Source organism: Panthera uncia (assembly GCF_023721935.1).
Source record: "Panthera uncia isolate 11264 chromosome D3 unlocalized genomic scaffold, Puncia_PCG_1.0 HiC_scaffold_8, whole genome shotgun sequence".
In the NCBI taxonomy this organism is placed as follows: domain Eukaryota; kingdom Metazoa; phylum Chordata; class Mammalia; order Carnivora; family Felidae; genus Panthera; species Panthera uncia.
Genome location: NW_026057586.1, coordinates 36,821,520 through 36,848,972, shown reverse-complemented (window position 1 = coordinate 36,848,972; position 27,453 = coordinate 36,821,520). Strand labels below are relative to the sequence as shown.

Below are 27,453 nucleotides of genomic sequence, written 5' to 3'. Positions count from 1 at the left end.
TTTTGAGAGAAAGAGATCATGCGTGAACAAAGGAAGGACAGAAAGAGGGAATCCCAAGCAAGATTTGTACTGTGAGTGCAGAGCCCAACAGGGGGCTCAATCTCACAAACCACGAGATCATGACCTGAGCCAAAATCGAGTCAGACGCTTAACCAACTGAGCCATCCAGGCACCCCTCAAAAAACCCATTCCTAAATAACAACTATCATGAATGGAAAAGAGGACAATTACCACACATCCTGCAGACATTTAAAAAATTGTAAGTAGATAGTATAATCCCCCAGGTATCCCAAAATCAGCATAATCTTGATATGAAAATCTGACAAGGGCTTGATAAAAAAAGGAATATTATAGACCAGTCTCATTGATATAGATAAACATAGATGTAGGATTCTAAATAAAATGTTAATCAGCTAAATCCGGCAATATGTAAAATTAATACATTAAAACAAAATTGGCTTATGCCAGCATGCAAGGTTGATTTAATATTTGAAAATCATTTAAAGTCACCACATTAACAGGAATAAAGGAAAGAAGTCATGTTATTTCAGGAGATCTAGAAAAAGGATTTGATCAAAATGTGTCACTGGTTCTGACATAAATTCTAGCAAACTAGGAATGAAAGGGAACCTCCTTAATCTGATAAAACATGTCTACCGAAACCAAAATGAAACAAAGCCTCTCAATAGTGAAAGTGTTCAATTTGAGACCTGGAACATGACATAGGTGTGTATTATTACTTCTGTTCAATGTTAGGCAGGAGGTTTTAGCCAAAATAAGGTGGGTAAGCAAAAGAAATAATAGTTATAAGTACTAGAAAAGAAAAATTAAAATCTATTTGAAATTGACATGGTAATATATAACGAAAATTCATAAAAAATACAGTCAAAGGATTAGAATCAATAAGTGTTTAGCTATGTTGATTGTTTTAAGGTTGATGCTTATAAAGAAAATCAATTGTATTTCTAGGTCACTTTTCTAACAAAAGGCAATAAATTTTTTAAAAATACCACCTACAGTGCAGTCAGAAAATATCAGATATCAGAAACTCTCTTCAAAGAAAATTCTAAAATGTTATTGAGAGAAATTAAAAACCTAAATAATGGAGAAATGCCTGTGTCTGTGGATGGACAGTTCAATGTTATAAAAATATTGACTTTCTCCAAATTGATTTACAGATTCAGTGCATTTCTAGTCATCACGTGTGTGTGTGTGTGTGTGTGTGTGTGTGTGATTTGACAAATTGGTTCTCAAATGTAACTGGAAGTGCAAAGACCCAGAAGAGCCAGACGTTTTTGTGGAAAAATAAAGTTGGGGGGTTTGCAGTAACAGTTATCAAAATTACTCAGAAAAGTATAGTAAGGTAGTGTGGTATTTTTGGAAGGATAGACAGATTGGTGAAACAAAATGGAGTTTAAAACCAGTCCCATACTACGTGAACACTTGGTTTAGGGCAAAAATGGTACTGCATAGTAGTAGAAGAATGATCTCCTAAAGAAAAAAGAAGTGCTGGAATTTAAGGACAAAACTGAAACTCACTCTTTCTCACACCATACAGAAAATCATTTTCATGTGTTTTTCAGATACAAATGTGAAGGCAAAGCAATGAAGTAGATCACATAGAATATTATTATGGGCTTGAAAGAAGGGAAGGTTTCTTAAACAAGGCAAAAAAACACCCCAAAATATAGGAAAAGTTTGATAAATGGGACTGCATTAAAGACTTCCTGTTCATTTAAAAAAAAAAAAAGTGAAAAGAAAAATACATTGAAAAGACAAGTTACAGAAGATCCAGCAAAATGCTCAGATCCAGAATATATGAGTAACTCCTATGTATCAGTAAAAGAAGACAGACAATCCAGTAGAAAAGTGGATGAGAGACTTGAAGAGATAATCCAAACTACCAATCAATATATCACAAGATGCTCAACTTCGTTAGTAACCAGGAAGACACAAGACTAATGAAATAAATACCATTTCATATTCTCATACACTATGGTGGCAGTATAAATTGTTATACCCACATTGAAAGCCATGTCAGTATCTACTAACATGAATATTAACATACTTAATGACCCAAGCAGGTCCCCACCTGGATATAGCAAATGTGTGCACATATTCATCAAAAGACAACGACAAAATTGTATTTGTTTTTTTAATGTTTTATTTATTTTTGAGACAGTGCAAGCAGGGAAGGGGCAGAGAAAGGGGGACAGAGGATCTGAAGCGGGCTCTGTACTGACAGCAGCAAGCCTGATGTGGGGCTTGACCTCATGAAGTACAAGATCATGACTTGAGCTGAAGTCGGACACTCAACTGACTGAACCACCCGGGCACCCCAAGGACAAAATGGTTAATGGTAGTATTTTTATATTGGCTCCAAACTGAAATTAATCTAAGTGCATATCAGCAGTGGAATGTGGTAGATTCGTACAATGGAGTACTTTACAGCAGGAAATGAACAAAAGCCACAACATGGATGAATCTCACCCTTAGAGTCACACAACAATATATATGGAATTATGCTGTCGCTAGGAAGGTCAGAAACAGGCAAGACAAAATGATGATGTTAAGTGTTAGGGGAGTTATTGATCACCTTTGGGGAGGAAAGAAAAGGTAATGGGAACAAGAGGACCTTGTGACGTCCTGGCCATGTTCTCGCTCTGCCCTGTCATGGTTGCATGGGTGGTTGCTGTGTGACAACTCATTCAGCCCTAAATTTATGTTTTGTGTCCTCTGTTACACTTCACATAAAATCAACTTGAAAAAAAAGAGTAGGGGAAACAAAGTGGGGTGGGGAGCAGGGGAGGCGGCAAGCGTAGCAGTGACTTTGAGTTGTCATTGGAGTAGGGAGAGAAGTGGAGGTGTTGCCTGGGGAGATGGTGTGATAAGGGAGGCATTTTCTCTGTCTTTTTAAGATGTGATGTATAGTACAGTATGTTTGTGTGTTTTGATGGGAATGACCCCATTGAGGGAAAATTTGAGAGGGCAGTGTTATAGCAAGAACATCTAACTCAAGGGAGTGAGGAGATTGTACTTGGCTTCAGACAGCAACAGGGATAGTTCAGGCCTTGTGTAGTGGGGAAAAGGCACAATGTGCATGATCACACATGCCTACAGGATGGTGTGTTCGTGGGAGTATGGAAATTCTCCCCTGACAACTTCTGGGTTTTCGGTGAAATTGCCACCTGTGAGTAGGAGGAAGTACGGAGGAGATTGGGTATCTGTGGACATGTGAAACAGGTTGAAGGAGGTGACTAGGAAATGGAAGGAAGAATCCTGCACAATGCAGAGCGCCTGCTTGAGGTTTGTGGTTATAAATTGAAAATGAGGTCATTTAGCATGCTTAATAAGTTTTCTTTAGCCATATTCAGCAGCTCAAGTGAGATGCAAAACCAGCAGAAAGTTGGATTTAGCTATGATTGGGATATTCCAGCAAGTGAGATAAAAGAATAGGGAGATAACAAGGTGGTGATAATAATAAAGGGTCTGGGATCTAAGCAGAGTAGAGGAACTGGAAAACATGAACAGAACAGAAAGTAAAAAGAGGGTCTGGGACACCTGACTGGCTCAGTCAGTTAAGGGTCCTACTCTTGATTTCATCTTGGGTCATGATCTCACGTTTCATGGGATTGAGCCCTGAGCTGGGCTCTGTGCTGACAATGCAGAGCCTGCTTGGGATTCTCTCTACCCCCCTCTCTCTGCCCCTCCCCTGCTCATGCTCGCTTGCTCTCTCTCTCTCAAAATAAATAAACTTAGAAAAAAAAAAAAAGTGGGAGGGTCTGGAGTGGAGACTCCCCCCGCCTCCCTGTGAAGGAAGCTAAAGATCTGGGATTATTGGAGTAACTGAGTTGGAAGAGTTAGGATTGGGAACAGGGTGGGAAATGGTGACCAGAGATTGTAGTGCTTCAAATGGAGGTGATCATTAATGGAGGATCTAGGGGGATAGCATGAAAAAAGTACATGGGTGATATGTCCTGGAGGACAGTTTCACTGGAAGAGAGCAGAGTAAAGATCTGAGAAGCCAGGGTGTTGAAAAATTGACTACATAGATGCTAAGATGACCGAAAACGTGTTGACAAGACTTAGCAATGGAACTGATAGGGAAGGTGATAGATGGCAGTAACAAGGATCGGGTGGCAACTTCTGACAGCACCTTTTTTATTTTTTTTATTTTTATTTTAATGTTTATTTGTTTTTGAGACAGAGACAGAGCATGAATGGGGGAGGGTCAGAGAGAGAGGGAGACACAGAATCTGAAGCAGGCTCCAGGTTCTGAGCTGTCAGCACAGAGCCCTACGCGGGGCTCGAACTCACGGACCGTGAGATCATGACCCGAGCCGAAGTCGGACGTCAACCGACTGAGCCACCCAGGCGCCCCTGACAGCACCTTTTTTTAAAGGACTTGAGGCTTCTTAGGGAAGAGAGAAAAGCAGTAGTCTTGAATCAGCAGTAAGGAACAAGGAAGATATCTTCCCCCACCTCCAGACTCAGTGGTATGTGAGATAGGGAAGAGATGCAGCCTCATCTTGAAACACAACTCTGGGGGCACCTGGGTGGCTCAGTCGGTTGGGCGTCTGACTTCAGCTCGGGTCATGATCCTACGGTCCGTGAGTTCGAGCCCTGTGTTGGGCTCTGTGCTGACAGCGCAGAGCCTGGAGCCTGTTTCAGATTCTGTGTCTCCCTCTCTCTCTGCTCCTCCCCCGTTCATGCTCTGTCTCTCTCTGTCTCTCAAAAATGAATAAACGTTAAAAAAAAAAAAAAAAGACAACTCTGGAAGCAGTGTTCTTGGTGCTATTTTAATCAGTGCTAGAAAATGAAGGGAGTATTCAGAAAACTGTGAATTTAGGATTGTGATTATAGCGGATTTTACTGGTGACAGCACCATCAATTCCCCAGAGCACCATGGAAAGGTTTGCAGGTATTAACTTGGAAAAAAAGAACAGCCAGTTATTTTACCTGCAAAATGGGTTTATTTGGTAGTAGCAGAGAATTGCAGTTCAGGACAGGCTACGGCAAAACCATAGGCAAATGCAATGATCAGAGGAGAAGACCTTCTTTTATGGAGGTGGGAGAGGAAATTGGGAGGAGTTGTTTTGAATGAAAGCTAATTAGAGAAAAGCAGGAGTTGGGGGTGATGATGGTTTCTCATTTGCTGAGGTGCAGCTAGGGAATCGATTTCTTGTAGAAGATGCAGTGTATGTCTTTTCCTGTTGAGACCTGTAGTTGGTGATCCTTTCCTATTGACCATTCTTCTGTTGGGGCCTGTAATTGACAATCTTATAATCTTAGCTGGGTGGACTGGCTTCTCAGCCCAGCCTCCTGACTCTGTTTCAGTGAGGTTTCTCTTCATTAATTTTCACACAGGTCAGGAGCTTTAGTTAGCCCAATAGCAACTAAACTTTGGGTAATTCACAGTGACTGGAAGCCCTGTGTTTTCTCTTACTTGTTCACAGCATTATCTTATAGTTTTAAAACATTTTCACTAGGTATATAATATATAGTTATTCTCATATCTATTATTTTTTGTTACTTTTCTCCTTTTTCTTTAGATAATCTTGCTAGTGGTGTGCAGTTTTTTAATTTCCAAAGAAGTAGGTTTTTCTTTCGTTTTTCTGATTTTTAAAAAAAATTTTTTATTAAAAAAATTTTTTTTTCACATTTATTCATTTTTGAGGTGAGAAGACAGAGTATGACTGGGGGAGGGGCAGAGAGATCAGAAGCAGGCTCTGGGCTCCGAGCTGTCAGCACAGAGCCTGACTCGGGGCTCACACTCACGGATTGCAAGATCAAGACCTGAGCTGAAGTCAGATGCTTAACCGGCTGAGCCACCCAGGTGCCCCTAAATTGTTTTCTGTGTAATTATCTCTTCTTCTGTGTTTCATGTTCAATCTGTTCCCTCGCTTGTTTAATTTTTTTTTAAGTTTATTTATTTTTGAGACAGACAGAGCATGAACGGAGGGAGGGTCAGAGAGAGAGGGAGACACAGAATCTGAAACAGGCTCCAGGCTCTGAGCTGTCAGCACAGAGCCGGATGCGGGGCTCGAACTCACAGACCGCAAGATCATGACCTGAACTGAAGTTGGACGCTTAACCGACTGAGCCACCCAGGTGCCCCAGTGCTTCTTTAATTAAATGCTTAAACTATTACTTAAAAATATTGTTGCTTTCTAATAATTATTAAAGACTCTATATCTATGAATCACTTCAGTATAGCCTGTTAGTTTTATTTATAGTATTTTCATTCTTATTTATTCCTAAGTAGTTTGTAGTTTCCGTTTGATTTTTGCTTAACTCGGGATGACCTAGAAATACATTAAAACATTTCTAGGTACATTTCTTTTTGCCTTTTGACTTCCTCTTTTTTTTTATTAGTGATTCCTAGATTAATTTTGTCATGGTCAGAGAACATGGTCGGTATATGAACATGATCTATTTCAAATGTGTTAAAGCCTCATTTGTAATCTAGAAAGTGTTCAGTTTTTTAAAATTGTTTCTTCTGTAGTTGAAAATAATATTGTTTGGTTGGTTGCTACTTCTGGATTTTTTCTGTTTTAGAGTGCATGCTCTATTAGGTTCTGATTACATTGTCTTTAAAAAAAACCTCCCACTATGATTATGGATTTGACAATTTCTCGAATTCATTCTTTTATTTTTCAAGGCTGCATCATTGGCTGAATTTATGGCAATGCATAGTATATTGTTGTTTTTAAATCCAGTGTTCACTATATCTTTATTAATTTTTTTACCCTGGTTTTGATATCGCTGTACAACTTTTAGTCTGTGTAACATTTTCCTAATATGACTATTATTTTTTCTTTTTCTTTCAGCTATCTGTGTGATTTTATTTTAGGTGTATCTCTACTAAATGGCTGGATTTATATTTTTAATTCATTATAATAATTTTTTTTAATTTTATTTAAATTCCAGTTAGTTAACATATAGCACAATATTGGTTTCAGGCCTAATAAGTTTTTAATAGGTGAGTTTGATGCATCTACATTTATTGTGACTTGATATATTTGGGCTTCTTTTAGGTTGAACCATATGACATTGATATTCAACCATTTTTGACCTATGAAAGTGAGTTTCATAAAGTTCAACTAATAAATCTTGTTTACCATCCTTTTCATTTTTTCCTCCTTTCCTGTTTTGCTAATGGGTACCATTTCAGTTGATAAATTAAGTATTCATGTTTTTCTCTCTTTTGTTTGGAAGCTGTACATTTTATTTTTATTCCTTTAGTAGTAAGACCCAGGTACATTGTAATTGTCAAGGTTTGGATTTATCTTTATCTACGTGCTCAGTTCACATAGCATACTTGTGATCTAAGCGTTCGTATTCTTCGATTCCAGAACATTTCTGGCTGTAATCTCAAATATTGCCATGTCACCATTCCCTCAGCCCGTTCTTCTGGAATTACTCATGTGCATAGACTAGAGCTTCTCAAATTGTACCCTTCCTTTTCTCTCCCTTTGTTCTTTTTTGAATTATACCTGAATAAATTTCTCATTAATATCCTGATAGTGGCAAAGTCCAGGTCTCACTCTGCCATTTACTCGCTGTGTGGCTTTGGACTAGTCAGTGACCTTTCCATACCTCAGGATCCTCATCTATACAGTAAGAAAATAACAGGGGTTGTCATGAGGACTTGCAGTGCTGTGAATACTTTGTGGCACCTGGATATGGAGAAGGCCTGTGTTCCGGGAGGGAGCTCTAGGTCCTCCTGTGTGAGTCTCATGAAAGCTGACCGCGAGCATGCTTCCTCCATCCTTTTTATGAATCACCGTCTGGCTTCTGAGGTGTGTTTACAATGGAATGTGAAATGAGAAACATGAGATTAATGTTTAGCTGTCTGTGTACTACAGTGAACCAAGCTGGCCAGCAGATCTTCTTCAGGCCAGTTTGCAGAGGTGGAAGAGTAGCAGTGTGGATGGCCCCTAGAGTGCAACATTTCCACCCCCTTTTCTGAACCCTAAGAAGCCCTGCTTGTTCTAAGTCATTGGCTTAACCAATGGTATAGCTGGCAGTGTACAAACCATCCTGTGCCTGCCAGGAACCGTTACCGTCTTGTAGGATCTCCAAGGACACGTTTCCTGCAGGAAACTGGGGGAAAGAATAGCATTGTTCGAGCGTCAAGAAGACTTAAAAACAAAGAATAACTTTTGTAGTGTGTGATCTTAGGGCAGGAGGTTTGAGGCAAATTCCAAGTCACCTAATGTGGCAATTCCATCCTATAAAATTGGTCTCAGATGTTTAAAAAGTAATAATGATGCCATCTAGTGAGTGTTTAGTATGGACCAGGCACTACACACATGGTCATATTTGAGCAATTGAGCAAAATACTAACATGCCCAGTTTACAGGCAGGGAAACTTGGACTTAGGGAGATTAAATGATTTGTGCAAAGTATGGCTAATAAGTGATCCAAGTGAAATCTGTCATTGATAAAACATGTCATCTTAATCACTGTGCCCTGCCATCACTTTTATGGCTAGATCTTCATTGAACTTGTCTGAATGAGAGTACGTGGAAGAGAAATTATAGAACATTGCCAAACACTGCCAGACAGGTGGCCAGCCATCTTAAGGAATACTGACTTGTCATTGGTAAATGGCAGTGACAGGCTGAATTTAGTGGATGATGAAGAATACTTTAAAAACGATAGTCAAAAGGGACAGAGAGAAGAGAATTGGATTATGTGCATATGTACCTTGATTTAGAGTAAAACTACTTCCTTTCCCTAAGCCTCAGTTTTCTCATCTGTAAAATTGGGAGAAGGCCTCTGTCTTAGGGTTGTAAGGGTAAAGTGGGGCAATGCATAAAAACTCTTAATAATTTTTCAGGCCCTAAAAGGGTTAAAATAAGTATAATGGGACTGTAACAGTTGCAAAATAATATAAATAGTAATTATCATGGGACTTATACATTCCTGAATTGTTAGGTGTTTGTGTGAATTGATTCTCTGGTAAGCCCAGTCTTGCTGAGATGAACACTGTGCTAAGTAAATTTAATAATCTATTCCCCAAAACACTGCTGAGTCACTCAGGCAGGCCCTCAAACGAACTCTCAGACCACATAGTGAAATTCAAGCATTAGAGTTTATTCAGTATTTCTTTCACTTCTAACAAGAGTGCTTGTTATGTAGGCCATCGTTTAATTTCTGTTGTACATAGAGACCTAAATGAAACCACTTGTGTTTTCACTCGTTTAAAAACAAGGGATTTTCAATCAACTCCAGCTCCACTTCAGTATATAACTTACTCCCATTAAAGGCATCATCAGTCCACTGTGGTAGTGATGATATAGTTTCAAAGACCTGCCCGTCTCCCCTCGTCCTTTCTCAGTCTGTGTTCTCTGCCAGACAAAGCAGTAAACTAAGGAAGAGAAAGACATAGGATATGAAAGCCAGGAGATGCATTGTGCAGAGGGCTCACAGAATCCACAGACAGGTGGCAGGGGGAGAGCCCAGATGACAGTGGTGTAGGCACAGAGGCAGCCAGCCTGGAAAATTCCAGGGGAGCTTGTTTTAAGATTTCAGTGATATTATAGTTAATGCTTCTGAACATCTTAAGAGACTATTTAGATAATTTGTAGAGTCTGTGTTTGAATTAATGACAAATACATAGAAAACTAAGGAAAGGGGAAAAATAATCCAGGGTGAAGTGGAAGGGAATGTTGTACAGAAAAGGGAAAGTATTCACAATATATTAATCAGCTATAAATAGCATTTTGTATAGTCCTTATATGAACATTAAAGAACAGGGAACCAAATTTCGAACGTAACTATTGGGAGACTGAGGAGTAGCAAGTGTATGTGTTAGGATGGGGATAGGAGGGAAATAAGCCCTATATTCTATAGTAAGTCAATATGTAATATCTAGAACTGAAAAATCAAAATTCAGATATAGTATTTAGAATTATGGAGGTAAATACCAAGAGAAAGCAGTGAAAGAATTGCGTGTGGTTTGTTTTATGGGAAAGGAGAAAATGGCAGACAGGTGAGAGAACGGCTTTTTTTTTTTTTTTTGAGAGAACAACTTTTTAAAACAAGCTTTGCAGAGCTGTTTATTCTTTAAGCTATGTACATGGCCTTGGATCAAAATAAAAACTAAATAATGGTGCTCAGGTAATTTTGATCTCTACGGACATCCCACCTCCCAGGAGACTCGCTGCTCCGGTGTAGTGCTGCTCAAACTCAGACTTGCTAGGATGGCAGAGGAGGGAGAAAGGAAAAAAACAAAACAGAACAGGAGTCAAGACCTTTAAGGACACTTCTTTCTTGTTCCTCAGACCAAAACAGAGAGCTTCTCTTGGGGCTCTTCCTTAGGGCACCCATTGTGCACTTTCAGTTTTGGAGCTGGCTTTGAGTGCAGGCTGGCTAATGCCAGAGGACAAAAGTAGCAAACTCCCCACTGGTTTGGTGAAGTTTCGAATTCTGGTCTCCTTCCCTGGTTGACCTGCTGCTGCTACCATTTACATTTCAGAGTCCCCTCAGGAAGCTGCTCCGTGCACTGTATCCAGGAGTTACAGTGCCATTCGCTGGGAGAGACAGGGGGGAGTGACTTACTCCATCTTTCCTGTAACAAGAAAATACACCCGTTTGAAGTGTAAAATTCAGTTATATTTTCAGCACGTTTGCAGAGTTATGCAAGCATTATAACTTTAGAACTTTTCTATCACCCCTAAAAGATCTCTCGTGTCCATTTGTATTCACTGTGCCTTCCCGCACTCAGCCACAGTTATTCAGTTGTATGGATACACCACAGTTCATTTCTCCTGTCACCAGTTGATGAGCATTTGGGTTGTTTTCACTTTCTGGCTACTATGAATGTGTTGCTAAGAACATTTGTGTAGAAGATAGGCGTACAAGAAGGTATACAGGTACATGTGTAGATATATGTTTTCATTTTTCTTGTAGATTCCTAATTGCTAGGTCATATGGTAACCTTATTTTTAACTAAGAAATTGTCAAACTTTTTTCCACAGTGGCTGCACCATGAACCTTCCCACCAGCAAAATGTATGAGAGTTCTAGTTTATTCACATCCTCACCAACACTTCTTTTTACCTGTCTTTATTATTATAGCCATTCTACCGGGTGTGAAGTGGTATCTCATTGTGGTTTTAATTTGCATTTCCTTATGACCAGTGATATTGGGAATATCTTCATGTACTTATTAGCCATTCTTATGTCTTTTTTTTTTTTCATGTTTATTTATTTATTTTGAGAGTGAGAGAGACAGAGCAGGAGCAGAGAAAGGTGGGACTGAAGCATGCTCTGTGCTGTCAGTGCAAAGCCTGACGCAGGGCTAGACCCCAGGAACAGTGAGATGTGAGATCATGACCTGAGCTTAAATCAAGAGCCAGGTGCTTAAACCCACTGAGCCACCTGATTGCCCTGGCCATTCTTACATCTCTAATGCAATTTCTCTTTAAATGTTTTGCCCATGTTTTATCAGATTGTCATCCTGTTGCTGAGTTGTAAGAGCCATTTATATATTCTGGATACAAATGTGATTTCTAAATATTTTCTCCCAGTTTGTGGTTTGTCTTTTCATTTCCTTAGTTGTACCTTTTGAGGAAGTCAGATTGATTAGTTGTTTCTTTCATGAAGCATGCTTTTAGTATCATATCATGCTTAATAGTACAAGACTAAAATCTTTCCCCTGAGATCAGAAGCAAGGAAAGGATGTGTGCTCTCCGCTTCTGTTCAACGTTGTACTTGAAGGCAGGCCAGAACTCAGATACATGGACTGGGTGCAGAAGGAGAGCCCCAAGAGAAACCTACTCCTTCTGTTCTGAGGAATGAGAAAGGGATCTCTTAAGGGTTAATGGAGAAACACCCCTATTTTTGTCTCTTTTTCTTTCCCCTTCTCTACTATCCCAGTTCCTAGGCAGTATTGCTGGGGCAGCACAGCCATGGGGGCAACGGCCAGACAAGCAGCTGACTCTGAGGGAGGGGAATCTCTTGGAGCAGAACAGCTCTGGTCTCCAGATCATGGGTAGAATCCTCCATGCTTCTCTCTTCCTGTCTCCCGCTGCTGGGCCTGGAGCACAGACACAGGCACAGGCAGTGCCCAGCAGAGTCAGACAAGTAACGCCTCAGTTCTCTAGCTGTGTTGGAACATTCCACATAAAAGAGGTCTGTTCTCCCCCAGGAGATGTGTAGATTCAATACAGTTCCACTCAGAATCCCAGCAGGGGATTTAAACATTCATTTGGAAAGGCAAAGAAAATAGCAGAAATAATTTTTTAAAAGAGTAAAATTGGAGGAAATACAGTACCCAATTTAAAGACTTACTATAGGGGCACCTGGGTGGCTCGGTCGGTTAAGCGTCCGACTTCGGCTCAGGTCATGATCTCACGGTCCGTGAGTTCGAGCCCCACGTTGGGCTCTGTGCTGACCGCTCAGAGCCTGGAGCCTGTTTCAGATTCTGTGTCTCCCTCTCTCTCTGCCCCTCCCCTGTTCATGCTCTGTCTCTCTCTGTCTCAAAAATAAATAAACGTTAAAAAAAAAAATTTTTAAAATAAAGACTTACTATAAAGCCACAGTAATCAAGACAGTGCTGTAGGCAAAGAAACGTATAGATTAGTGGAACAGAATACATAGTTCAGAAATAGACCCACAGGGATATAGCTATTTGGTTTTTGACAAAGGTGTTAAAGCCATTCAGTAAAGATCATCTTTTCAACAAACGATGTTGGAACAATTATATATCCATATGCAAAAATGTGAATCTCACATTTCAGGTGTTTTATGAAAATTAACTCAAATTGGATCCTAAATCTAAATCTAAAATCTAAAAGTTTAGGGGGCACCTGAGTGGCTCGGTCAGTTGAGCGTTTTGACTTTGGCTTAGGTCATGATCTAGCCATTTGTGAGTTCTAGCCCCACATCAGGCTTGCTGCTGTTGGCACAGAGCCCACTTTGGATCCTTTGTCCCTGTCTCTCCCCCCCTCCCCACCCCCGCTTGCTTTCTCTCAAAAATTATTAAACATTTTTTAAAATGTAAAATCTAAATGTTTATAATTTTTAGGGAGAATATTCAGGACCTGGCATGAGGCATAGAGTATTTAGACATGAAGCCAAAACATAATTTCATAGGAGTTCCTGGGTGTCCTAGTTGGCTAAACATCTGACTCTTGATTTTGGCTCAGGTCATGATCTCATGGTTCTTAGAATTGATCCCTGCATTGGGCTGTGCGCTGACACTGGAGCCTGCTTAGGATTCTCGCTTTCCTCTCTCTGTGCCCCTCCCCCTACTTATGCTTATTTATGCACACCTTCTCTCTAAATAAACATTAAAAAATTAAAAAACCAAAAAGCATAATTTCACAAAATAAAAAATTGATCAGGTGAACTTCATCAAATTTTAAAACTTTGATTCTGATGAAAAGAGAGTGAAATGACAAGCTACAGACTGGAAGAAAATATTGGCAAACTATACCTCCAACACAAGACTTGTATCTAAAATACATGAAGAACTCTCAAACATGTAACCCAGTTAAAAAAATGAATGTGATAAAATGTCAGAAGATTTGACTTACCCAGGATGCTATATGGATGGCAAGTGAACACATGGAAAGACATTAGTCATTGGGGAAATGCCAGGTAAAACCATAATGAGGTACCACTGTATGCCTATTTAAATGGCTCCAATAAAAAAATATAGTAAGCACTGACAAAGATCCAGGGCAGTTGGAACTCTCATACATTTCTGGTGAGAATGCAAAGTGATACAGTATCTCTGGAAAACAATTTGGCAGTTTAAAAATTACACTTACAAAGTTATACTTACCACGTAACCCAGCAAGCCCAGCCCTGGATACCTACCCTAAAGAAATGAAAACATGATCACACAAAAATTGATACATGAATGTGTTTAGCAGCTCTCTTCATCATAGCCCCAAACTGGAAAGTGCTGGTGAATGAAAACACTGATTGGAATGGAATACTGCTCAGTAAAAAATAACAGACTTTTGATACATATAATTTGAATGAATCTCAAAGACGTGCTGAGTGAAAGAAACCTGTCTCCAAGATTACATGCTGTATAATTCCATTTATATGATATTTGTGAAAAGACAAAACTATAGCAATGAAGAGCCAATATGGATTGCTAGGGCTTAGGTGTAGGGGAGGGTGAGACTATAAAAGGGTAACAAAAGGGGTTCTTTGGAGGTAAAATTGTTCTGTTTCCTGAAAGTGGTGGTGGTTTTATGAAACTATTGCATTTGTTAAAACTCAGAAAACTTAATTACCTCCTTTTGTGGGGTGGGGGTGGGGTCTTTAAAAAAATGACACTCTTGGTAGGTTTGTGGAACAATTGAAACTAACATTGCTGATGAGAGTGTAAGTTATTACATCCTCTTTGGAAAACCATTTTATGGTATCTGCTAAAGCTGAGCCTATATATACTTTATTGCCCAAAAATACAAAAATGCATACATGTAGTCACCAAAAGACATGTACATGAGTGATTTTCACAGTTTTATTTATTTCTAATTTTTTAAATGTTTGTTTCTTTTGAGAGAGAGAGAGAAAGAGACAAAACACAAGCAGGGGAGGCACAGAGAGGAAGACACACAGATTTCGAAGCAGGCTCCAAACTCTGAGCTGTCAGCACAGAGCCCAACGTGGGGCTTGAACTCGTGAACCGCGAGATCGTGACCTGAGCCGAAGTCGGATACTTAACCAACTGAGCCACCCAGACACCCCAGCATTGTTTATAATAGCCCAGACTGGAAAGTACCTCAATGTCCATCAGTGTTAGAATGAATATATATATATATATATATATATATATATATATATATATATATATATGAATGAATTCATCATTCATGTACATACATACATACAATCATGTATTCATTGATGAATGAATACATATTCATTCTAATATATGTATAATAATTATTATTTATATATATAATATATAATTATATATATATATATATATATAATTTATATGTCCTGTAAAAGAATACTGTGCAGCTGTTACCCATAACAATATGGATGATACGCAAACAATGTCGAAGGAAAGGATTAAGGCACAAAAGAATATGCTGTGTATCAGTACTTCTTAAAAGTGTGATGCTGGGACTTTTGGAGGTCCTTCAGATTCTTTCAGGGAGCCCACAAGGTCAAAAAGTTTTCATAATAATACCAAGACAATTATTAACCCTTTTTGTCTTACTCAGCTGGTGCACAGTGGAGTTTGAGAGGCTATATGGATCAGGGTCAAGCTGGGAAACTGAAATCATGCAGTAATTTGAACAGAGAAAGTTTAATATAATTGTTAACTATAGTGGGATTGACTGCAGGGAGGCAAAGACAATTGTAAAGTATATCATGGGTTGAGAGTACCAAGGAATGTAAAATCTTGGAAGGGAGCCCCCTCCCTAATGCTGTGGTTCAGACCTCATTGGAGAATGTGTAATAACTGGTTACTGGATAGAGGGAAATCTTACCGGTTACTCCTGGTGAGACGTGGCACATGGTACCCTCCAGAGTGGGGGCTGGTAGGCAGGCCTGATAAGCAGGAAATACACTTTGAAGTGCATTGAGGCAGGAAACCAGAGCCAGAACTGGCAAACAGGAACCTCCCCCCTTTAGGGGTGCAGGAAGCCAAAATTGAGAAGCGAGCTGCTAAGGTGCCTGGGAGACTCGCTGAGAATCTGCCTGAGGGGGTAGGTGCTGTTGAAACTCATTGGAGACAGCGCATCTGGGCGTCCACCACACATTCCACTGGCAGCCACAAAGTGGGAAGGAGAAGAAAAATGAAAGCGCACGGGAACCAGGAAGGGAACTCCTTACTTCCTGCAGTGTCCCTCCAACACTCTCTGTTTGTATGTGTGCCATGCACAGCTTCTGTATGCCTCTTGCCAGCTGCAAAGGAGAAATGCTTATAGGAGCCAGCTACATTGCCACAGAGTAGGCAGTGGAGGGTATATTGGGAGCGAAGAGACCATGAATCCATAATGGGCACACTCTGTGATAGTAATGAATCATCTCTCTGATAGCTAGTGTAATACGTGTTTGTGGATGCTTATGTTTTAAAATTTTCTGTTTTAGTTTACACTGTAAGTGTCAATAGCTATAACGTATGTAAAAGCACTTTGGGATCATCAGTTTTTAAACACATAAAGGGATTATGAAAAAAAGCTTGAGAACTACTGCTCTATATTATTCTTTTCAAATAAAGTTCAAAAAACAAAAAAAAACAAAAACAAAAACAGAACTCCTCTGTAATGCTAAAGGTCCAGCAGAGTGGTGACCTTGCGAAGGGACAAAGGAAACCTGTGGGGTGTTGGTCACAGTCGGCTTCATCTGGGTGCCAGATGAAGTAAATAAGTAAATAAACAGTCGCTCATCTGGGTGCTGGCTACTTGATGCATTCGCTTGGTGGAAATTCATTCAGCCGCATACTTGTGATCTGTCTGCTTCTGTGTATGTATGTTTTATTTCAGTAAAAAATTAAACCTCTTTTCCCTCTCTCCCCATCCCCACACCCTGTTGTTAAACCTGCTTGTAACTATTTAAATACCACAACCCTACACTGGCTAATTTTCATTCCTAAGGATGAAAGATTCTGTTGGGACAGGGTAGAAGAAAGCTGCTTGTGGCCTTCCTGCCCGTCCTCAGCTCTGTGTGTCCCGCCCCCAGAAGGATCCCCCACTCTCACCTCCACGGGGACAGGTCGTCCCTCCATGGGAACAGTTTAACTAGAAGGCTGAAAGGACCTTTGGTTTTCCTCGAGAGCCTTATGTCTAGGTTGGGGTGGGGGTTACGTGTTCTGAGATCAGTTATGTTGACTTTTCATATTTTCTCTATATTTTCTGTGTTGCTTTGAGAGAACATTTATGAATTTGCTGTGTTCTCTGAATTATTAAATTTAACTGTTTGATTTAGGAAATTATTTTCCCTTTGGTCCAGATCCTAATATTTGTTTGGCTTTCTGATTCTTACATCCTCTTGTGAATGATTTCCATTTTAGTCTCTATTTCTAGTGTTCTTTGTAGTCTTTGAAGTCTTCCTTTCCATACACTTCCAGAATTGAATTCTTTACTGTATCTTCCAAGAAATCTGGCTTCTTACTTTTCTTCTGCAGAATTTGCTTTCTCAGGATTTTCTCTTCTTCCTGTCTGCTTGCTAGCCATGCATACTGTTTATACACTGTGCATTTTGCCTAATTATCTTCTGGGTCTTGATTTTGCTCTTTTGTTGTTTTGTAAGCCAACAACTTTGTAGTCACCTTGGCTGTTTTCTGTGTCCCAATTCTATAATAATGAGTAAAGATTAATTTGAGAAAAGAGATCATATATGACTTAATATGATTCAGTTAAATAATATTAGAAACACTTTTTCTGAGCCCCCTTTACTCATATACAGGCCATTCCTGATTTCAGAGTCCTGTGCTGGTAGTCTGTGAGTCAGGTGTTCAGGATGAACACCATGAGAACATGAGTGTCTTGACTTGCTCACCTGTGATGTATCTGAAGCATAGTACCGAGTATGTATATAATCTAGCCACCATTTATAACATAACAGAGTTTTGATGGGAAGCTGTTGGCAAAAGTGTTATTTGGAATGCTAAGGGCACAATATCCTTCCCATGGCCTGCACACCTGGTTGTCTGGGCCTCACCAATGCTGCCTGGACTTGGAAGGAACTGTAGACAGGGTGGCAGGCTGTGTGGTGGCTTCCTGGTGGGGCTTGGAATGAACCTAAGGTGAGGGGTGTGGAATGTGGTGTGGAAATGAGGCTGTGGGCCAATGGACAGGAGTAAGGTTATAAGTAATAGGTGACGAATACCACATTGTGAAGGGGGACTTGGAGAATGGTCAAGAGGATGGTAGGGGCTGAAGAGGGATTTAATGAAGGACAATGGATGCTATCTGTCCTTTTCTCCTTGGAAAGAGAGGGAGTAGTGTTGATGGGGCCCCCCACAATGAATGCTCCTCCTCCTCCTCCTTTCAGTCCCTATCCCTTGTCATCTCTTTTCCCTTCCATTTTCCTTTTCTTCCAGCTGCCAGCCAGCCGCCCTAGTGTGGGACTTTGAGTAAGTAGGTCATCATGACTGCTTCAGAAGAGGGGTTTCACTGGTATTTTTCTTACTTCTTTCCCCTTCTTTCCTTTCTCCACTCCCACTGGCAGGTGATAACAAATGAGATAGGAGAGACCGCAAGGTTTGAGGAGCTTGTAAGAGAGCAGGAAACAAAGGTGGAAATAGAAGGCTGGAGTGATGGTTGCAGATTGCAAACCAAACCAAAAGAGTTACACGTGCATTTTTTAGGAGAGCTCATGTTGTAAGCTGCATCCCTTGGTGTCTGCTTGCTAACTGCTGTTATAGTCCTCTGTGGTTTAGTAGTTTCATCCAGCTAACAAGACTGGAGGGAGAGGGCATGTTGCCTAAAAAAGTGCTGGAAACATATGACTAATATGTTGGTTTTGTGTGCATATATTTTGGGTGTGTTTGGTCTTCTTGGTGATTGCATTTCTAGACCTGGTCTTTACTACACAAGATGCATATTGGTATTTTAGCATGGAGGAAGGGGGGTCACGCGTTTTGGTTGAGCAGAGCATGGACTTTGGAGTTCTCAGTCAGGCCCTGCTACTTCCTCATTATGTCTGTCCACATCTTCTCCTGTGTGAAATGTGTCCTCAGATACTTCTAAGAATTATTAGGAAGCTTCTCTGCCGATACAAAATAGTACTCAGTAAATATGAGTTCTCTTGTGGAAAGTGTTTTTGTTGTTGTTGTTTAGATTATTAAACTGCGTAGATTCCAGTGATTCCATTTTTTTTTTTTTTGTCTTAATTGGATTCTTGAGACACATTCAGTTTCAGATTGATGATGTCGCCTTAATACATTGTCCATTAAATTGAATCAACAGAAAACACTGACCAGGAAGAGGTGCCTAATTTTAAGTGTACAGTTAACATCTTTAAGATAATTTACATCTAAAAATATAACTTTAAATAGGTACTTAAATAAACCGAAACTTAAATGAGCAGTTCCCAAGAGTCCCAGCACTAGAGCAAACTGTCTTTATTGTTCTGATAACCCCTCCTTCTCCAGGTGCATTGAGTATGCTGTTTTAACAGTCACTTTTTATAAAGGCATTTGCTTTGTCTCTAGGTGTAAAACAAAGGTGTATCCAGATAATCTTCCTACAACAAGTGTGGTGATTGTTTTCCACAATGAGGCTTGGAGCACACTTCTGCGAACTGTCCATAGTGTCATTAATCGCTCACCAAGACACATGCTAGAAGAAATTGTTCTAGTAGATGATGCCAGTGAAAGAGGTAAATTTTAAATTTTAATGCCATAATATGCTACAGCTTTTATCATTAATGGTTAAGAAACGTCGCTATCATTTTTAACCTAACAATTTTATACAGACTTCTAATTTATCCTAAAAATGTTTGTGGCATTTGGACTCATTCACATATGCAAAAAATTACACCCTTGTGAAAGAAACTTAAGATATTACCTTAATTCGCATTTAATTTGTATTACAACTTAATCTTGTTTTAAAAAGAAATAATGCTATATCATATAAACATTTATGCAGAACTACTGAAAAAACCCACATAATTTTATTAGAATTTTCCCTTTGGGAAGTTGCGGCCGTGAGTCCATGGAGAGAGACTTGACCTCCTTAGAGCCAGTATGGAGAAATTGAGTTCCATGTGTCATAGGGAAGTACCTCTGGCAAGGAAAATGGAGTCTTGGCTGGGCAAGCCTTAGTTCTCCAGATTCTTCTTAGATTTCCCCATTTTCTCCATTCCTAAGTTCAAGAATGATCTATAGCTGGTTATATAAAAGGCTGAGGAAGGAATTTATGAGAAAGTGATATGTAATATGACTCTGATCTCATAATAAATCTATACAGTGACTCTTGCCCAAATACTCTTCTAGGGATCTCAGAGTGTTTCACAAGCTTAGAATCTCTCAAACTGTCTCATGAAGTCCTTGTTTGGGAAAGGTGTATTAATTTAAAGTACCTTGAGCCAACATCGTTTATTTTGAATTCTTCATGGAGATTTCACATCACAAGGTAGCATAGAGAAGGCTCTGCTAAGTCCCATCTGTAGAGAAACCTGTTAAACTCAGACATACCTGGCATTTCCCAGGCTTTTTTCCCCCACAGCACTATTGAGGATCATTGGTGTCCTGTATTCGTTCCCCTAATATTCCAAAAATTTGGAAGAAACTACAGAAAATGTCTCTTCCTTGACCAGCCATAGACTTCCTGACCATTATTTCAGCCTCTTTTGCTGCTTCCATCTTTCTTGCCTAATATCACTGCATCTACTAAGATGGTTTATCTAAGTATTTTACCTTCTCCTTCCATGACTGTTCTAAATATGTAAATTTAATCACAATCACTTCATGTCTTAATTATGGGGAGTAATTTGCACATTAATAGCAATTTAAATCTCGCCACTTTGCCAGATTATAGAAGTACAAATGAAGAATAATATATGGTCCTACCTTCTTGAGTACCTTGTAGCTTGCCTCCTTGGTGTAATTAAGGACACAGTTTATAAACACACAAAGCATTTGAATAATAGCGTAATATGTAATGTGATTAATGTCAACATGTGAGCTGTTAGAAATTAAGAATACCACACTTAAATAGTTATTGTTGACAATAGAAGTGTAAATCCTCATGTGGATAATTGTTTGCCAGGAGTTAATTAATCCTTTAAGAAAATAAGCTTAAGTTCATTTCAGCAGCAGTATGTATATGAACATCGATTCTGCAAGTGACTTACGTTTGTTTTACTTACATGTTGATATTTGCTAAATTAAATACTCAAGGAGAGATCTTTTTCCTCAGATGAAATGAGTTATTTTTCCATTTCCTCCTTTGTATTCTCTAATATTCTGTTGAGTGCCTGAGAGGGCTGTGTGAATAGTACGTTTTTGTAGGAAGTGGTCTAATCAAAGACACATGTGCCCACAAATCTAAAGTGACAAAGTCACATATACCAACTGTATTTTCCATTCCTCATGTAGGCCCTTCTTAGTCACCCAGCCTGTATAAACCTGTAAGAGAAAACATGGGCAGAGGTCTCCCTCACTGCTCCACCCGGGGCTCTTAGTCACCATGCAGGGTCCCTGAGTACTGTCCCAGAGCCCTGGGTCATGGGCTGGTTCTCCCGTATCTTCCTGCCTGGAAAGCCTCAGGTGTGTAGCTCACCATTTCTGATATTTGGGAACCACTAGGTATTGTGTTTTTGTGGTTATCATTGTTTGTAGTCCTTCTATCCAGATTGAGAATTATCTAGGGTAATTTTCTTTGGTTCTCTTTTTTAGGTGGTAACTGTTAGGCCCAGGAACTAGAGCAAACTCTGTTTTTATGTAACTCTGTAAGTCTGCCTTTTCTATTCATGAGACACATCCAAGGCACCCTCACTCCTCACCTGGACTATTGACACAGACTAGCTGGTCCCATCTCCCCTCACACGCCCTTGCCCTTCCCATCCGTTCTCCACGCTGTATGCATGGTGAGCTTTTAAACACATGGCTGTGATCCTGGCACTTCTGACTAAAACTGTTCCTCTGAGGCCTGTCTGCCCCGGCCTCTGCCTGCATCTCTACTTACTTCCCAAACCACTCCCTGCCCACCCCATCCCCACAGTTCAGCTCAGATGTTTACTCAGAATCACGGTATATTTAGAGAGGCCTTCCTTGAACTCCGGAGACCAGGTTGTGTCCCTCCTAACATGTTTGGGAACACTGCACTCCTCCACGGCTGTCATCAGTTTTAACTATTTATCCATGTGCTTAACGACCATCTCCCCTGCTAGACTGTACACTCCATCAGTGCTGTGTGCTCACCTCCCTGTTCTCAGTGCCCACAGCAGTTATTACATAAACAGTCCAGAATTTAATGAGTGAATGAAAGAATAATCTACCAATTAATCCTCGCCCTTACTTCTTGTCTGTGGGGACTTCTAATTAGGTCGTGTAGCATGCATGGTTTGCTTATGGCCTCAGGATACCCAATTGCGCAGTTAACCTGCTGAGTTGTCGGTAGCCCCATTTATTGCGTATGAAGCAGGTGCTATAATTATCCCTGTTTTACTGATGAGGCTTAGCATAAACCTAACGCTTGACCTCTTAACTGCTGCGTACGTCATGTCTCATAACTTCACTGCTTACAGGGTCTGTCATGAAGGCAGAGTCAGGATGAGTCTTTAATTCACGTCAAAAGTTATGTAATTGTCATCTCAGAAGGTTATCTTAAGACCTAGAACTGATACCATGTTCCTAATTTGAGATGACTGTTGCTTTTCTCATTTTACACAAAAGGAAGCAGAGGTTCTTATTTAGTAGGGGTTAGGAGTCAGATTTACTAGACTCTAAATTCCTTGTTCTTTCTATTGCTCTGTAGAGTTCTGCCTAAGATTTCTTCGATGTTGCTGGAAGCAATGAAACTTCCCCCGAAACACTCTCTGGCAGCCTCATGCCCCCTGATGGAGAGATGCCTGGGGGCCCATTTATAGGCTAATAGCTATAAAGATATTCTAATAAACAAGATTCTCATTTATTTTTAGATGACATGGAGGCTTCGACCCATAATCACTTAACCCTCTGTGTCTTCATTTTTTGTAGAATTAGGCTTGAATAAGTAGTTCCTAATCCCCCACCCAGCCCTGGGTCCCTAATTCTATATCATCTGTTAGGAGGACACCTATTTCTTAGCCTTATTGCATGAAGGCCACAAAGATGCCAAGAAAATTTGTGGAATAGCAACTTTTTTGAGCTGCCAGACCATAGAATCATGCATTTTTCATTTTATTTATAGACAGGACAGAGTATTTTAGCTTTCAGAGACGTGGGACTTGGGAATTAGATTGCTTTGATTCTTAAGAAGACTTTAAGCTGTCTGATATTTTTGGGTAAGCTTATCAGGAGACATCTTGTGTATGACACACCCAGCCTCAATTGGTTGAAGCCCTAGAATATATCCCACACCCTAACACATGGGAGTCCATCAAACTCTGGACATAAAGTAATTTAAATTTGTGTTAGCTCAGGTGATTGTACTGTCCTGAGTTGTTCTTTCTGTAGTTCCCTTCTGGGATTTCTTGTTGTGGATGAGAAGATGGGCTTTGAAGTCAGGCAGACCTGGGTTTGAATCTTGGCTCCAACCCTCAACAAGCTGTGTCACTTTGATTGGTTCATTTTATATTCTGAGCCTTGAATTTTTGTGTCTAAGTTACGGGTAATGACATTCTCATAGGGTTACTGTTTTAAGGAATAAATGGTATTAAGTTGGTGCAAAGAGCCTGGCACTATGCTAAACAGACACAAAATGATAGCTGCTATTGCAGAATCTTCCTCTTCCCCGGGATTGGTACTGTCCTCACCTTGTTATTCAGAATGGAGTTCTATTTTTTTGACCCTAAGATTTGCTTCATAAAATCACAGTGGTGACTCAGTACGAGTTCTACTCCCAGTATTTTACAGATACTGTTTTTAGCCCAGATACTTTAGGAAATATATGAGCAGAAATGGAATCAGTATTCCATAGTGGAATAGATAGGCCTTTCTCTTTCATAATTTTCATGTCCCTGATTATTTCATTTTTGAGTCGTTCTAGTTCAGACAGGCGAGAACCATGTCATCCCTGTTTTTCTTTCCCTTTGTGCGGCATAGGAAGCCCTTTGGATTCCCATGTTTACTCTTTTAAGAGCCCCTTAATGCATACACTCTGATCTCTGGGACCTACCCCTTACTAGAGTCCTGTGGGACAGAACTAGTCCTAGGAGTCCCAGGAGTTCTGTCTCAGGATTTTCCTTCCCTAAAGAGATTATCCTCATACCTATCCTGTCGTTGGAATGTTGGAAAGACATTTGACCAAACCACCATCAATAGCTTCTCTGGCATAAATTCCATGAACTAACCTGATCTGAAAAAATTATCTCTTTGCTTTGAGGAAGCTGAGACTTTTCCGCTTTTTAAAGTGTTACGTATTTTGGAGGCAGGACTTCCTTGGGTTAGGGGCACAACCTCTATTTGAACACTCCAGGATAGTTGCTGGTTTCATGTAGCCACTTCCTCATCCTTTCTGATTTCTCCTTCTCCTTCATTTGTGATTCCCCCTTAAGACCTTTGTTACTTAGACCTACTTGTCTGCTAAGGAATTCTGGTCTTGCATTTATAGTACAGCATTTCTCTTCTGAGCTTGACCTCACTCCATGCTTCCCAATACAAGAACCATAGTCAGAGACTGTAGTAATCAATAAGACAGTTGGTTTCTGCCTTTGACGACATCCCACAATTGTCTGAATTCTAACAGCTGTGACGTATTCTGTTCCTTCTCTCTATTGAGGTCTGGATTTAATGCTCTTGAACTACTTTCTTTCTGTTCCTGAGACTTAAGCATGGTTGGAGAAAGAAGAATTGAGCCAAGAGAGGTATTAGGGAACCGTGGTGACCTGCCTGTCTTTGACTGAGCCTGCACCCAAAGGCTCTCTCCTAAGTCTTCATGCAGGAAGGTAGGGCAGCTCTAGGATGAGCTCTTAGGAGAGAAGCCTCCCTGCTGTGAAATGGGTTTGTGAGTCAGGGAGCCTCCCTGAAAGTGTTCGGAAATACCGCACATCAGAATTGCTTTACATCTGGGTAGCACCGGGTTGGTCTTTTCATGTGATGTTTTGTTTTGTTAATTTTTCAGACTTTCTGAAAAGACCTCTAGAGAGTTATGTGAAAAAATTAAAAGTACCAGTTCATGTAATTCGAATGGAACAACGTTCTGGATTGATCAGAGCTAGATTAAAAGGAGCTGCTGTGTCTAAAGGCCAGGTGATCACCTTCTTAGATGCTCACTGTGAATGTACAGTGGGATGGCTGGAGCCTCTCTTAGCCAGGATCAAACATGACAGGTAATTTTCCAGAGTCTATAAACTTGTTTTCAGTGTGTTTGTCCTAAACAGTATGGTAAACTGCAGAATTCTGTATATTTAAATAAATGTAAGAATAATTTCCTCTAAAGTTTGCTTTAAAATACCCGTGAAGAACACTCTAAACTAAAAGTGAAGGTGACCGTGAAGAAATGTTTGCAGTCTTGTTGATGAGGCTGCATCAGGAAGCAGGTTGTTCAGATGTGCACCTCATGCTCTATTTATTAATTGGGAGCAGAACAGAAAGCTGTGAACTCAGGAGAGGTAGGATAAAACCCTTGATCGCCCCTGCTGCCTAAGGCTAAACTGGGGCAGGCAGGTCACCTCTCCTTCTCCACTTCCTTACTGAGACTACAGCACTCAGCCTATAGCACAGCAGGAAGTAGGAGGGGGGTGGGGAGATCAGCATCGTAGCCCAAGATGCTTAATTGTATATGGAAAAGTGCTATAATCTCTGAGGATGCAGGAAGAGCAGTGAGAGCAATGCACACATTTTTCAGAGTGACCTACTGCCGGTCCCTGGCACAGTTCTTGTATACCAGGAGGGAAGCTAACTTCAGTCTGCTAGACTCAGATTAGTTGAATTTCTTCTTGCCTTTGCAGTTTGAGCCTGGGCCAGCTCCACATAAAGGTTTGACTTTAGGAAGGGGAACTCGTAGTACAAGTTAAGTGAAACATGGCACAAGCCACTGCATCTGTTCTGTTTGTTAGCAAATGCTGAGCCTACATCTCACCCTTTCAGAGATGAATAAATAGGGAAAAACCAGCGCTGGGACAGCGAGAAGGTACAGCAGCTTTAGGGAGGAGAACACTGCCCGAAGAAGGAAGAGAATATCTCTGTGAATTGTTGTCTTTGAGGAGATGACTGACTTGGGAAATACTGGCTTGCATAAAGAGCACACATAAGCAAGAGCCTGGCCCCAGGGAGAGAAAGCAGGGTGAGGAGCTGACAAACTAAAGAGGGATTGACTGAAATGACGGTCACAACTTCTAGTTGGGGCTGTGTGGTGGCTTAGGTGTCCTGAGTAACATTTCCATCTGAAAGAGTTTGAATGCTGGATAGGTTATAAAACGCATTTCTAAATGCATCGCTGAGCTGGCACTGAAGTCAGAAGTTTTGCAGATCTCAAAAGTGAGGCAAGAGAGTGGTCCAGACACTAAAGCCAGCTCTCACTTGGAGAATTCCTGCCAAACTCAGAGGACACAGAGCCTCTCTGCCTTTAGATAGACAAACGACAGGAAGATAGGAGACCGGGCCTAGGCCCTGCCTGAGGTGGGAAGATGAAGAGCAAACACCTGTGTAAAGCTAAGATCTTGTGCCCCCGTGTGAGTGAGAAAGAGAAACCCCACCGCACCCAAGAACACTTGCCTGTTTCAACCTTGGAGTGGGGTGGCGGTGGGGAAACAGAATTTGTAAACAGAGTATATAGAAAAGGAGAGAACTCTTTGTGAGAGTAGTAGAACTCTAACATGAAAGACAATAGGGAAGTATGTGGAAAATTATCCAAATCCACTCATGAACACTAACCCCAAATTCTCAAAATATCAGAAAACTGAGTCTACTAGGAGTAAAAAAAATAACTATAGCATTTATTTTTATATGAAAAACATGTAAAAGAACATATCATGACTAATTGGTTTAGTTTAATATTACAAAATCAGTTCACATAATACACCGTCATTAACATTTCTAAAACTATGATTAAAACCCTATCATTAAAAATCTGTGATCTCTTCAGTAGATACAGAAAAACATGTTCATTTATGATTAAAATGAACATCACTTATGATTAAAAGTACTTAGTGAACTATTACAGAATGGAAATTTACTAATCTGAGAAAGGATGGCCTAAAAAAAAAAAAAAAGCCTTAGCTAACAAACATCAGATTAATGGAGAAAAGTTGAAAAATTTTTAAAAAATATACAGAACATCCTTATGATGCCCTGAATTAACTACTGTCACTCAGTATTAATAGAAGCCTTAGGTTTTGCAATAATATAAGAAGTAAAGGGTGTACAGATTGGAAACGGAAAAAAAACAAGTGCTGTCAATTGCAGATGATGTGTTCTTAATGGAAAACAAAATCTTACACAAAACAGAGATGATAACAGTTTAGCAGTGTTGTCAAATATAAGATCTCCATAGAAAACCTTCTCCACACCAGCAAGGAATAGTTAGAAAATAAATTGTAAAAAGAAAAAAAGAAAAGGTCCTTTCTATAATAGCAGAGGAAATAATAAGCTATAATTAGGAATATGTTTAACAAAATATGCCTAAAATAGAACATTTAAAATTTACTGGAAAATAAGTGGAGAGAAGGATAATAATCATGGATAGAAAGGTAAAAATATCAGTTCTCCCCACACTGATCTAGAAATTCAGTGCACTTCCAGTTGTAATCTCAACAGAATTTTCTTGGAGGAACTAGCTGATTCTAACATTTATGTAGAAATGCATATTTTAAAAAAATAGGTGAGATATTCTTGAAGAAGACGAAGTATCAACAGGGCTGACTCTACCAGATA

General features: G+C 40.0%; 1 protein-coding gene across 3 annotated transcripts in view; it reads left to right on the top strand.

Annotated features, from left to right (window-relative positions):
* Nucleotides 1-27,453, top strand: part of GALNT1 (polypeptide N-acetylgalactosaminyltransferase 1) — a 128,967-nt gene that overhangs the window by 82,431 nt on the left and 19,083 nt on the right. For all 3 annotated transcript variants that reach the window (XM_049620196.1, XM_049620194.1, XM_049620195.1), the window contains 2 exons: nucleotides 19,147-19,313; nucleotides 24,701-24,908. In XM_049620196.1, the coding sequence (XP_049476153.1) occupies nucleotides 19,147-19,313; nucleotides 24,701-24,908 (375 nt within the window). The remainder of the gene's footprint in view (nucleotides 1-19,146; nucleotides 19,314-24,700; nucleotides 24,909-27,453) is intronic.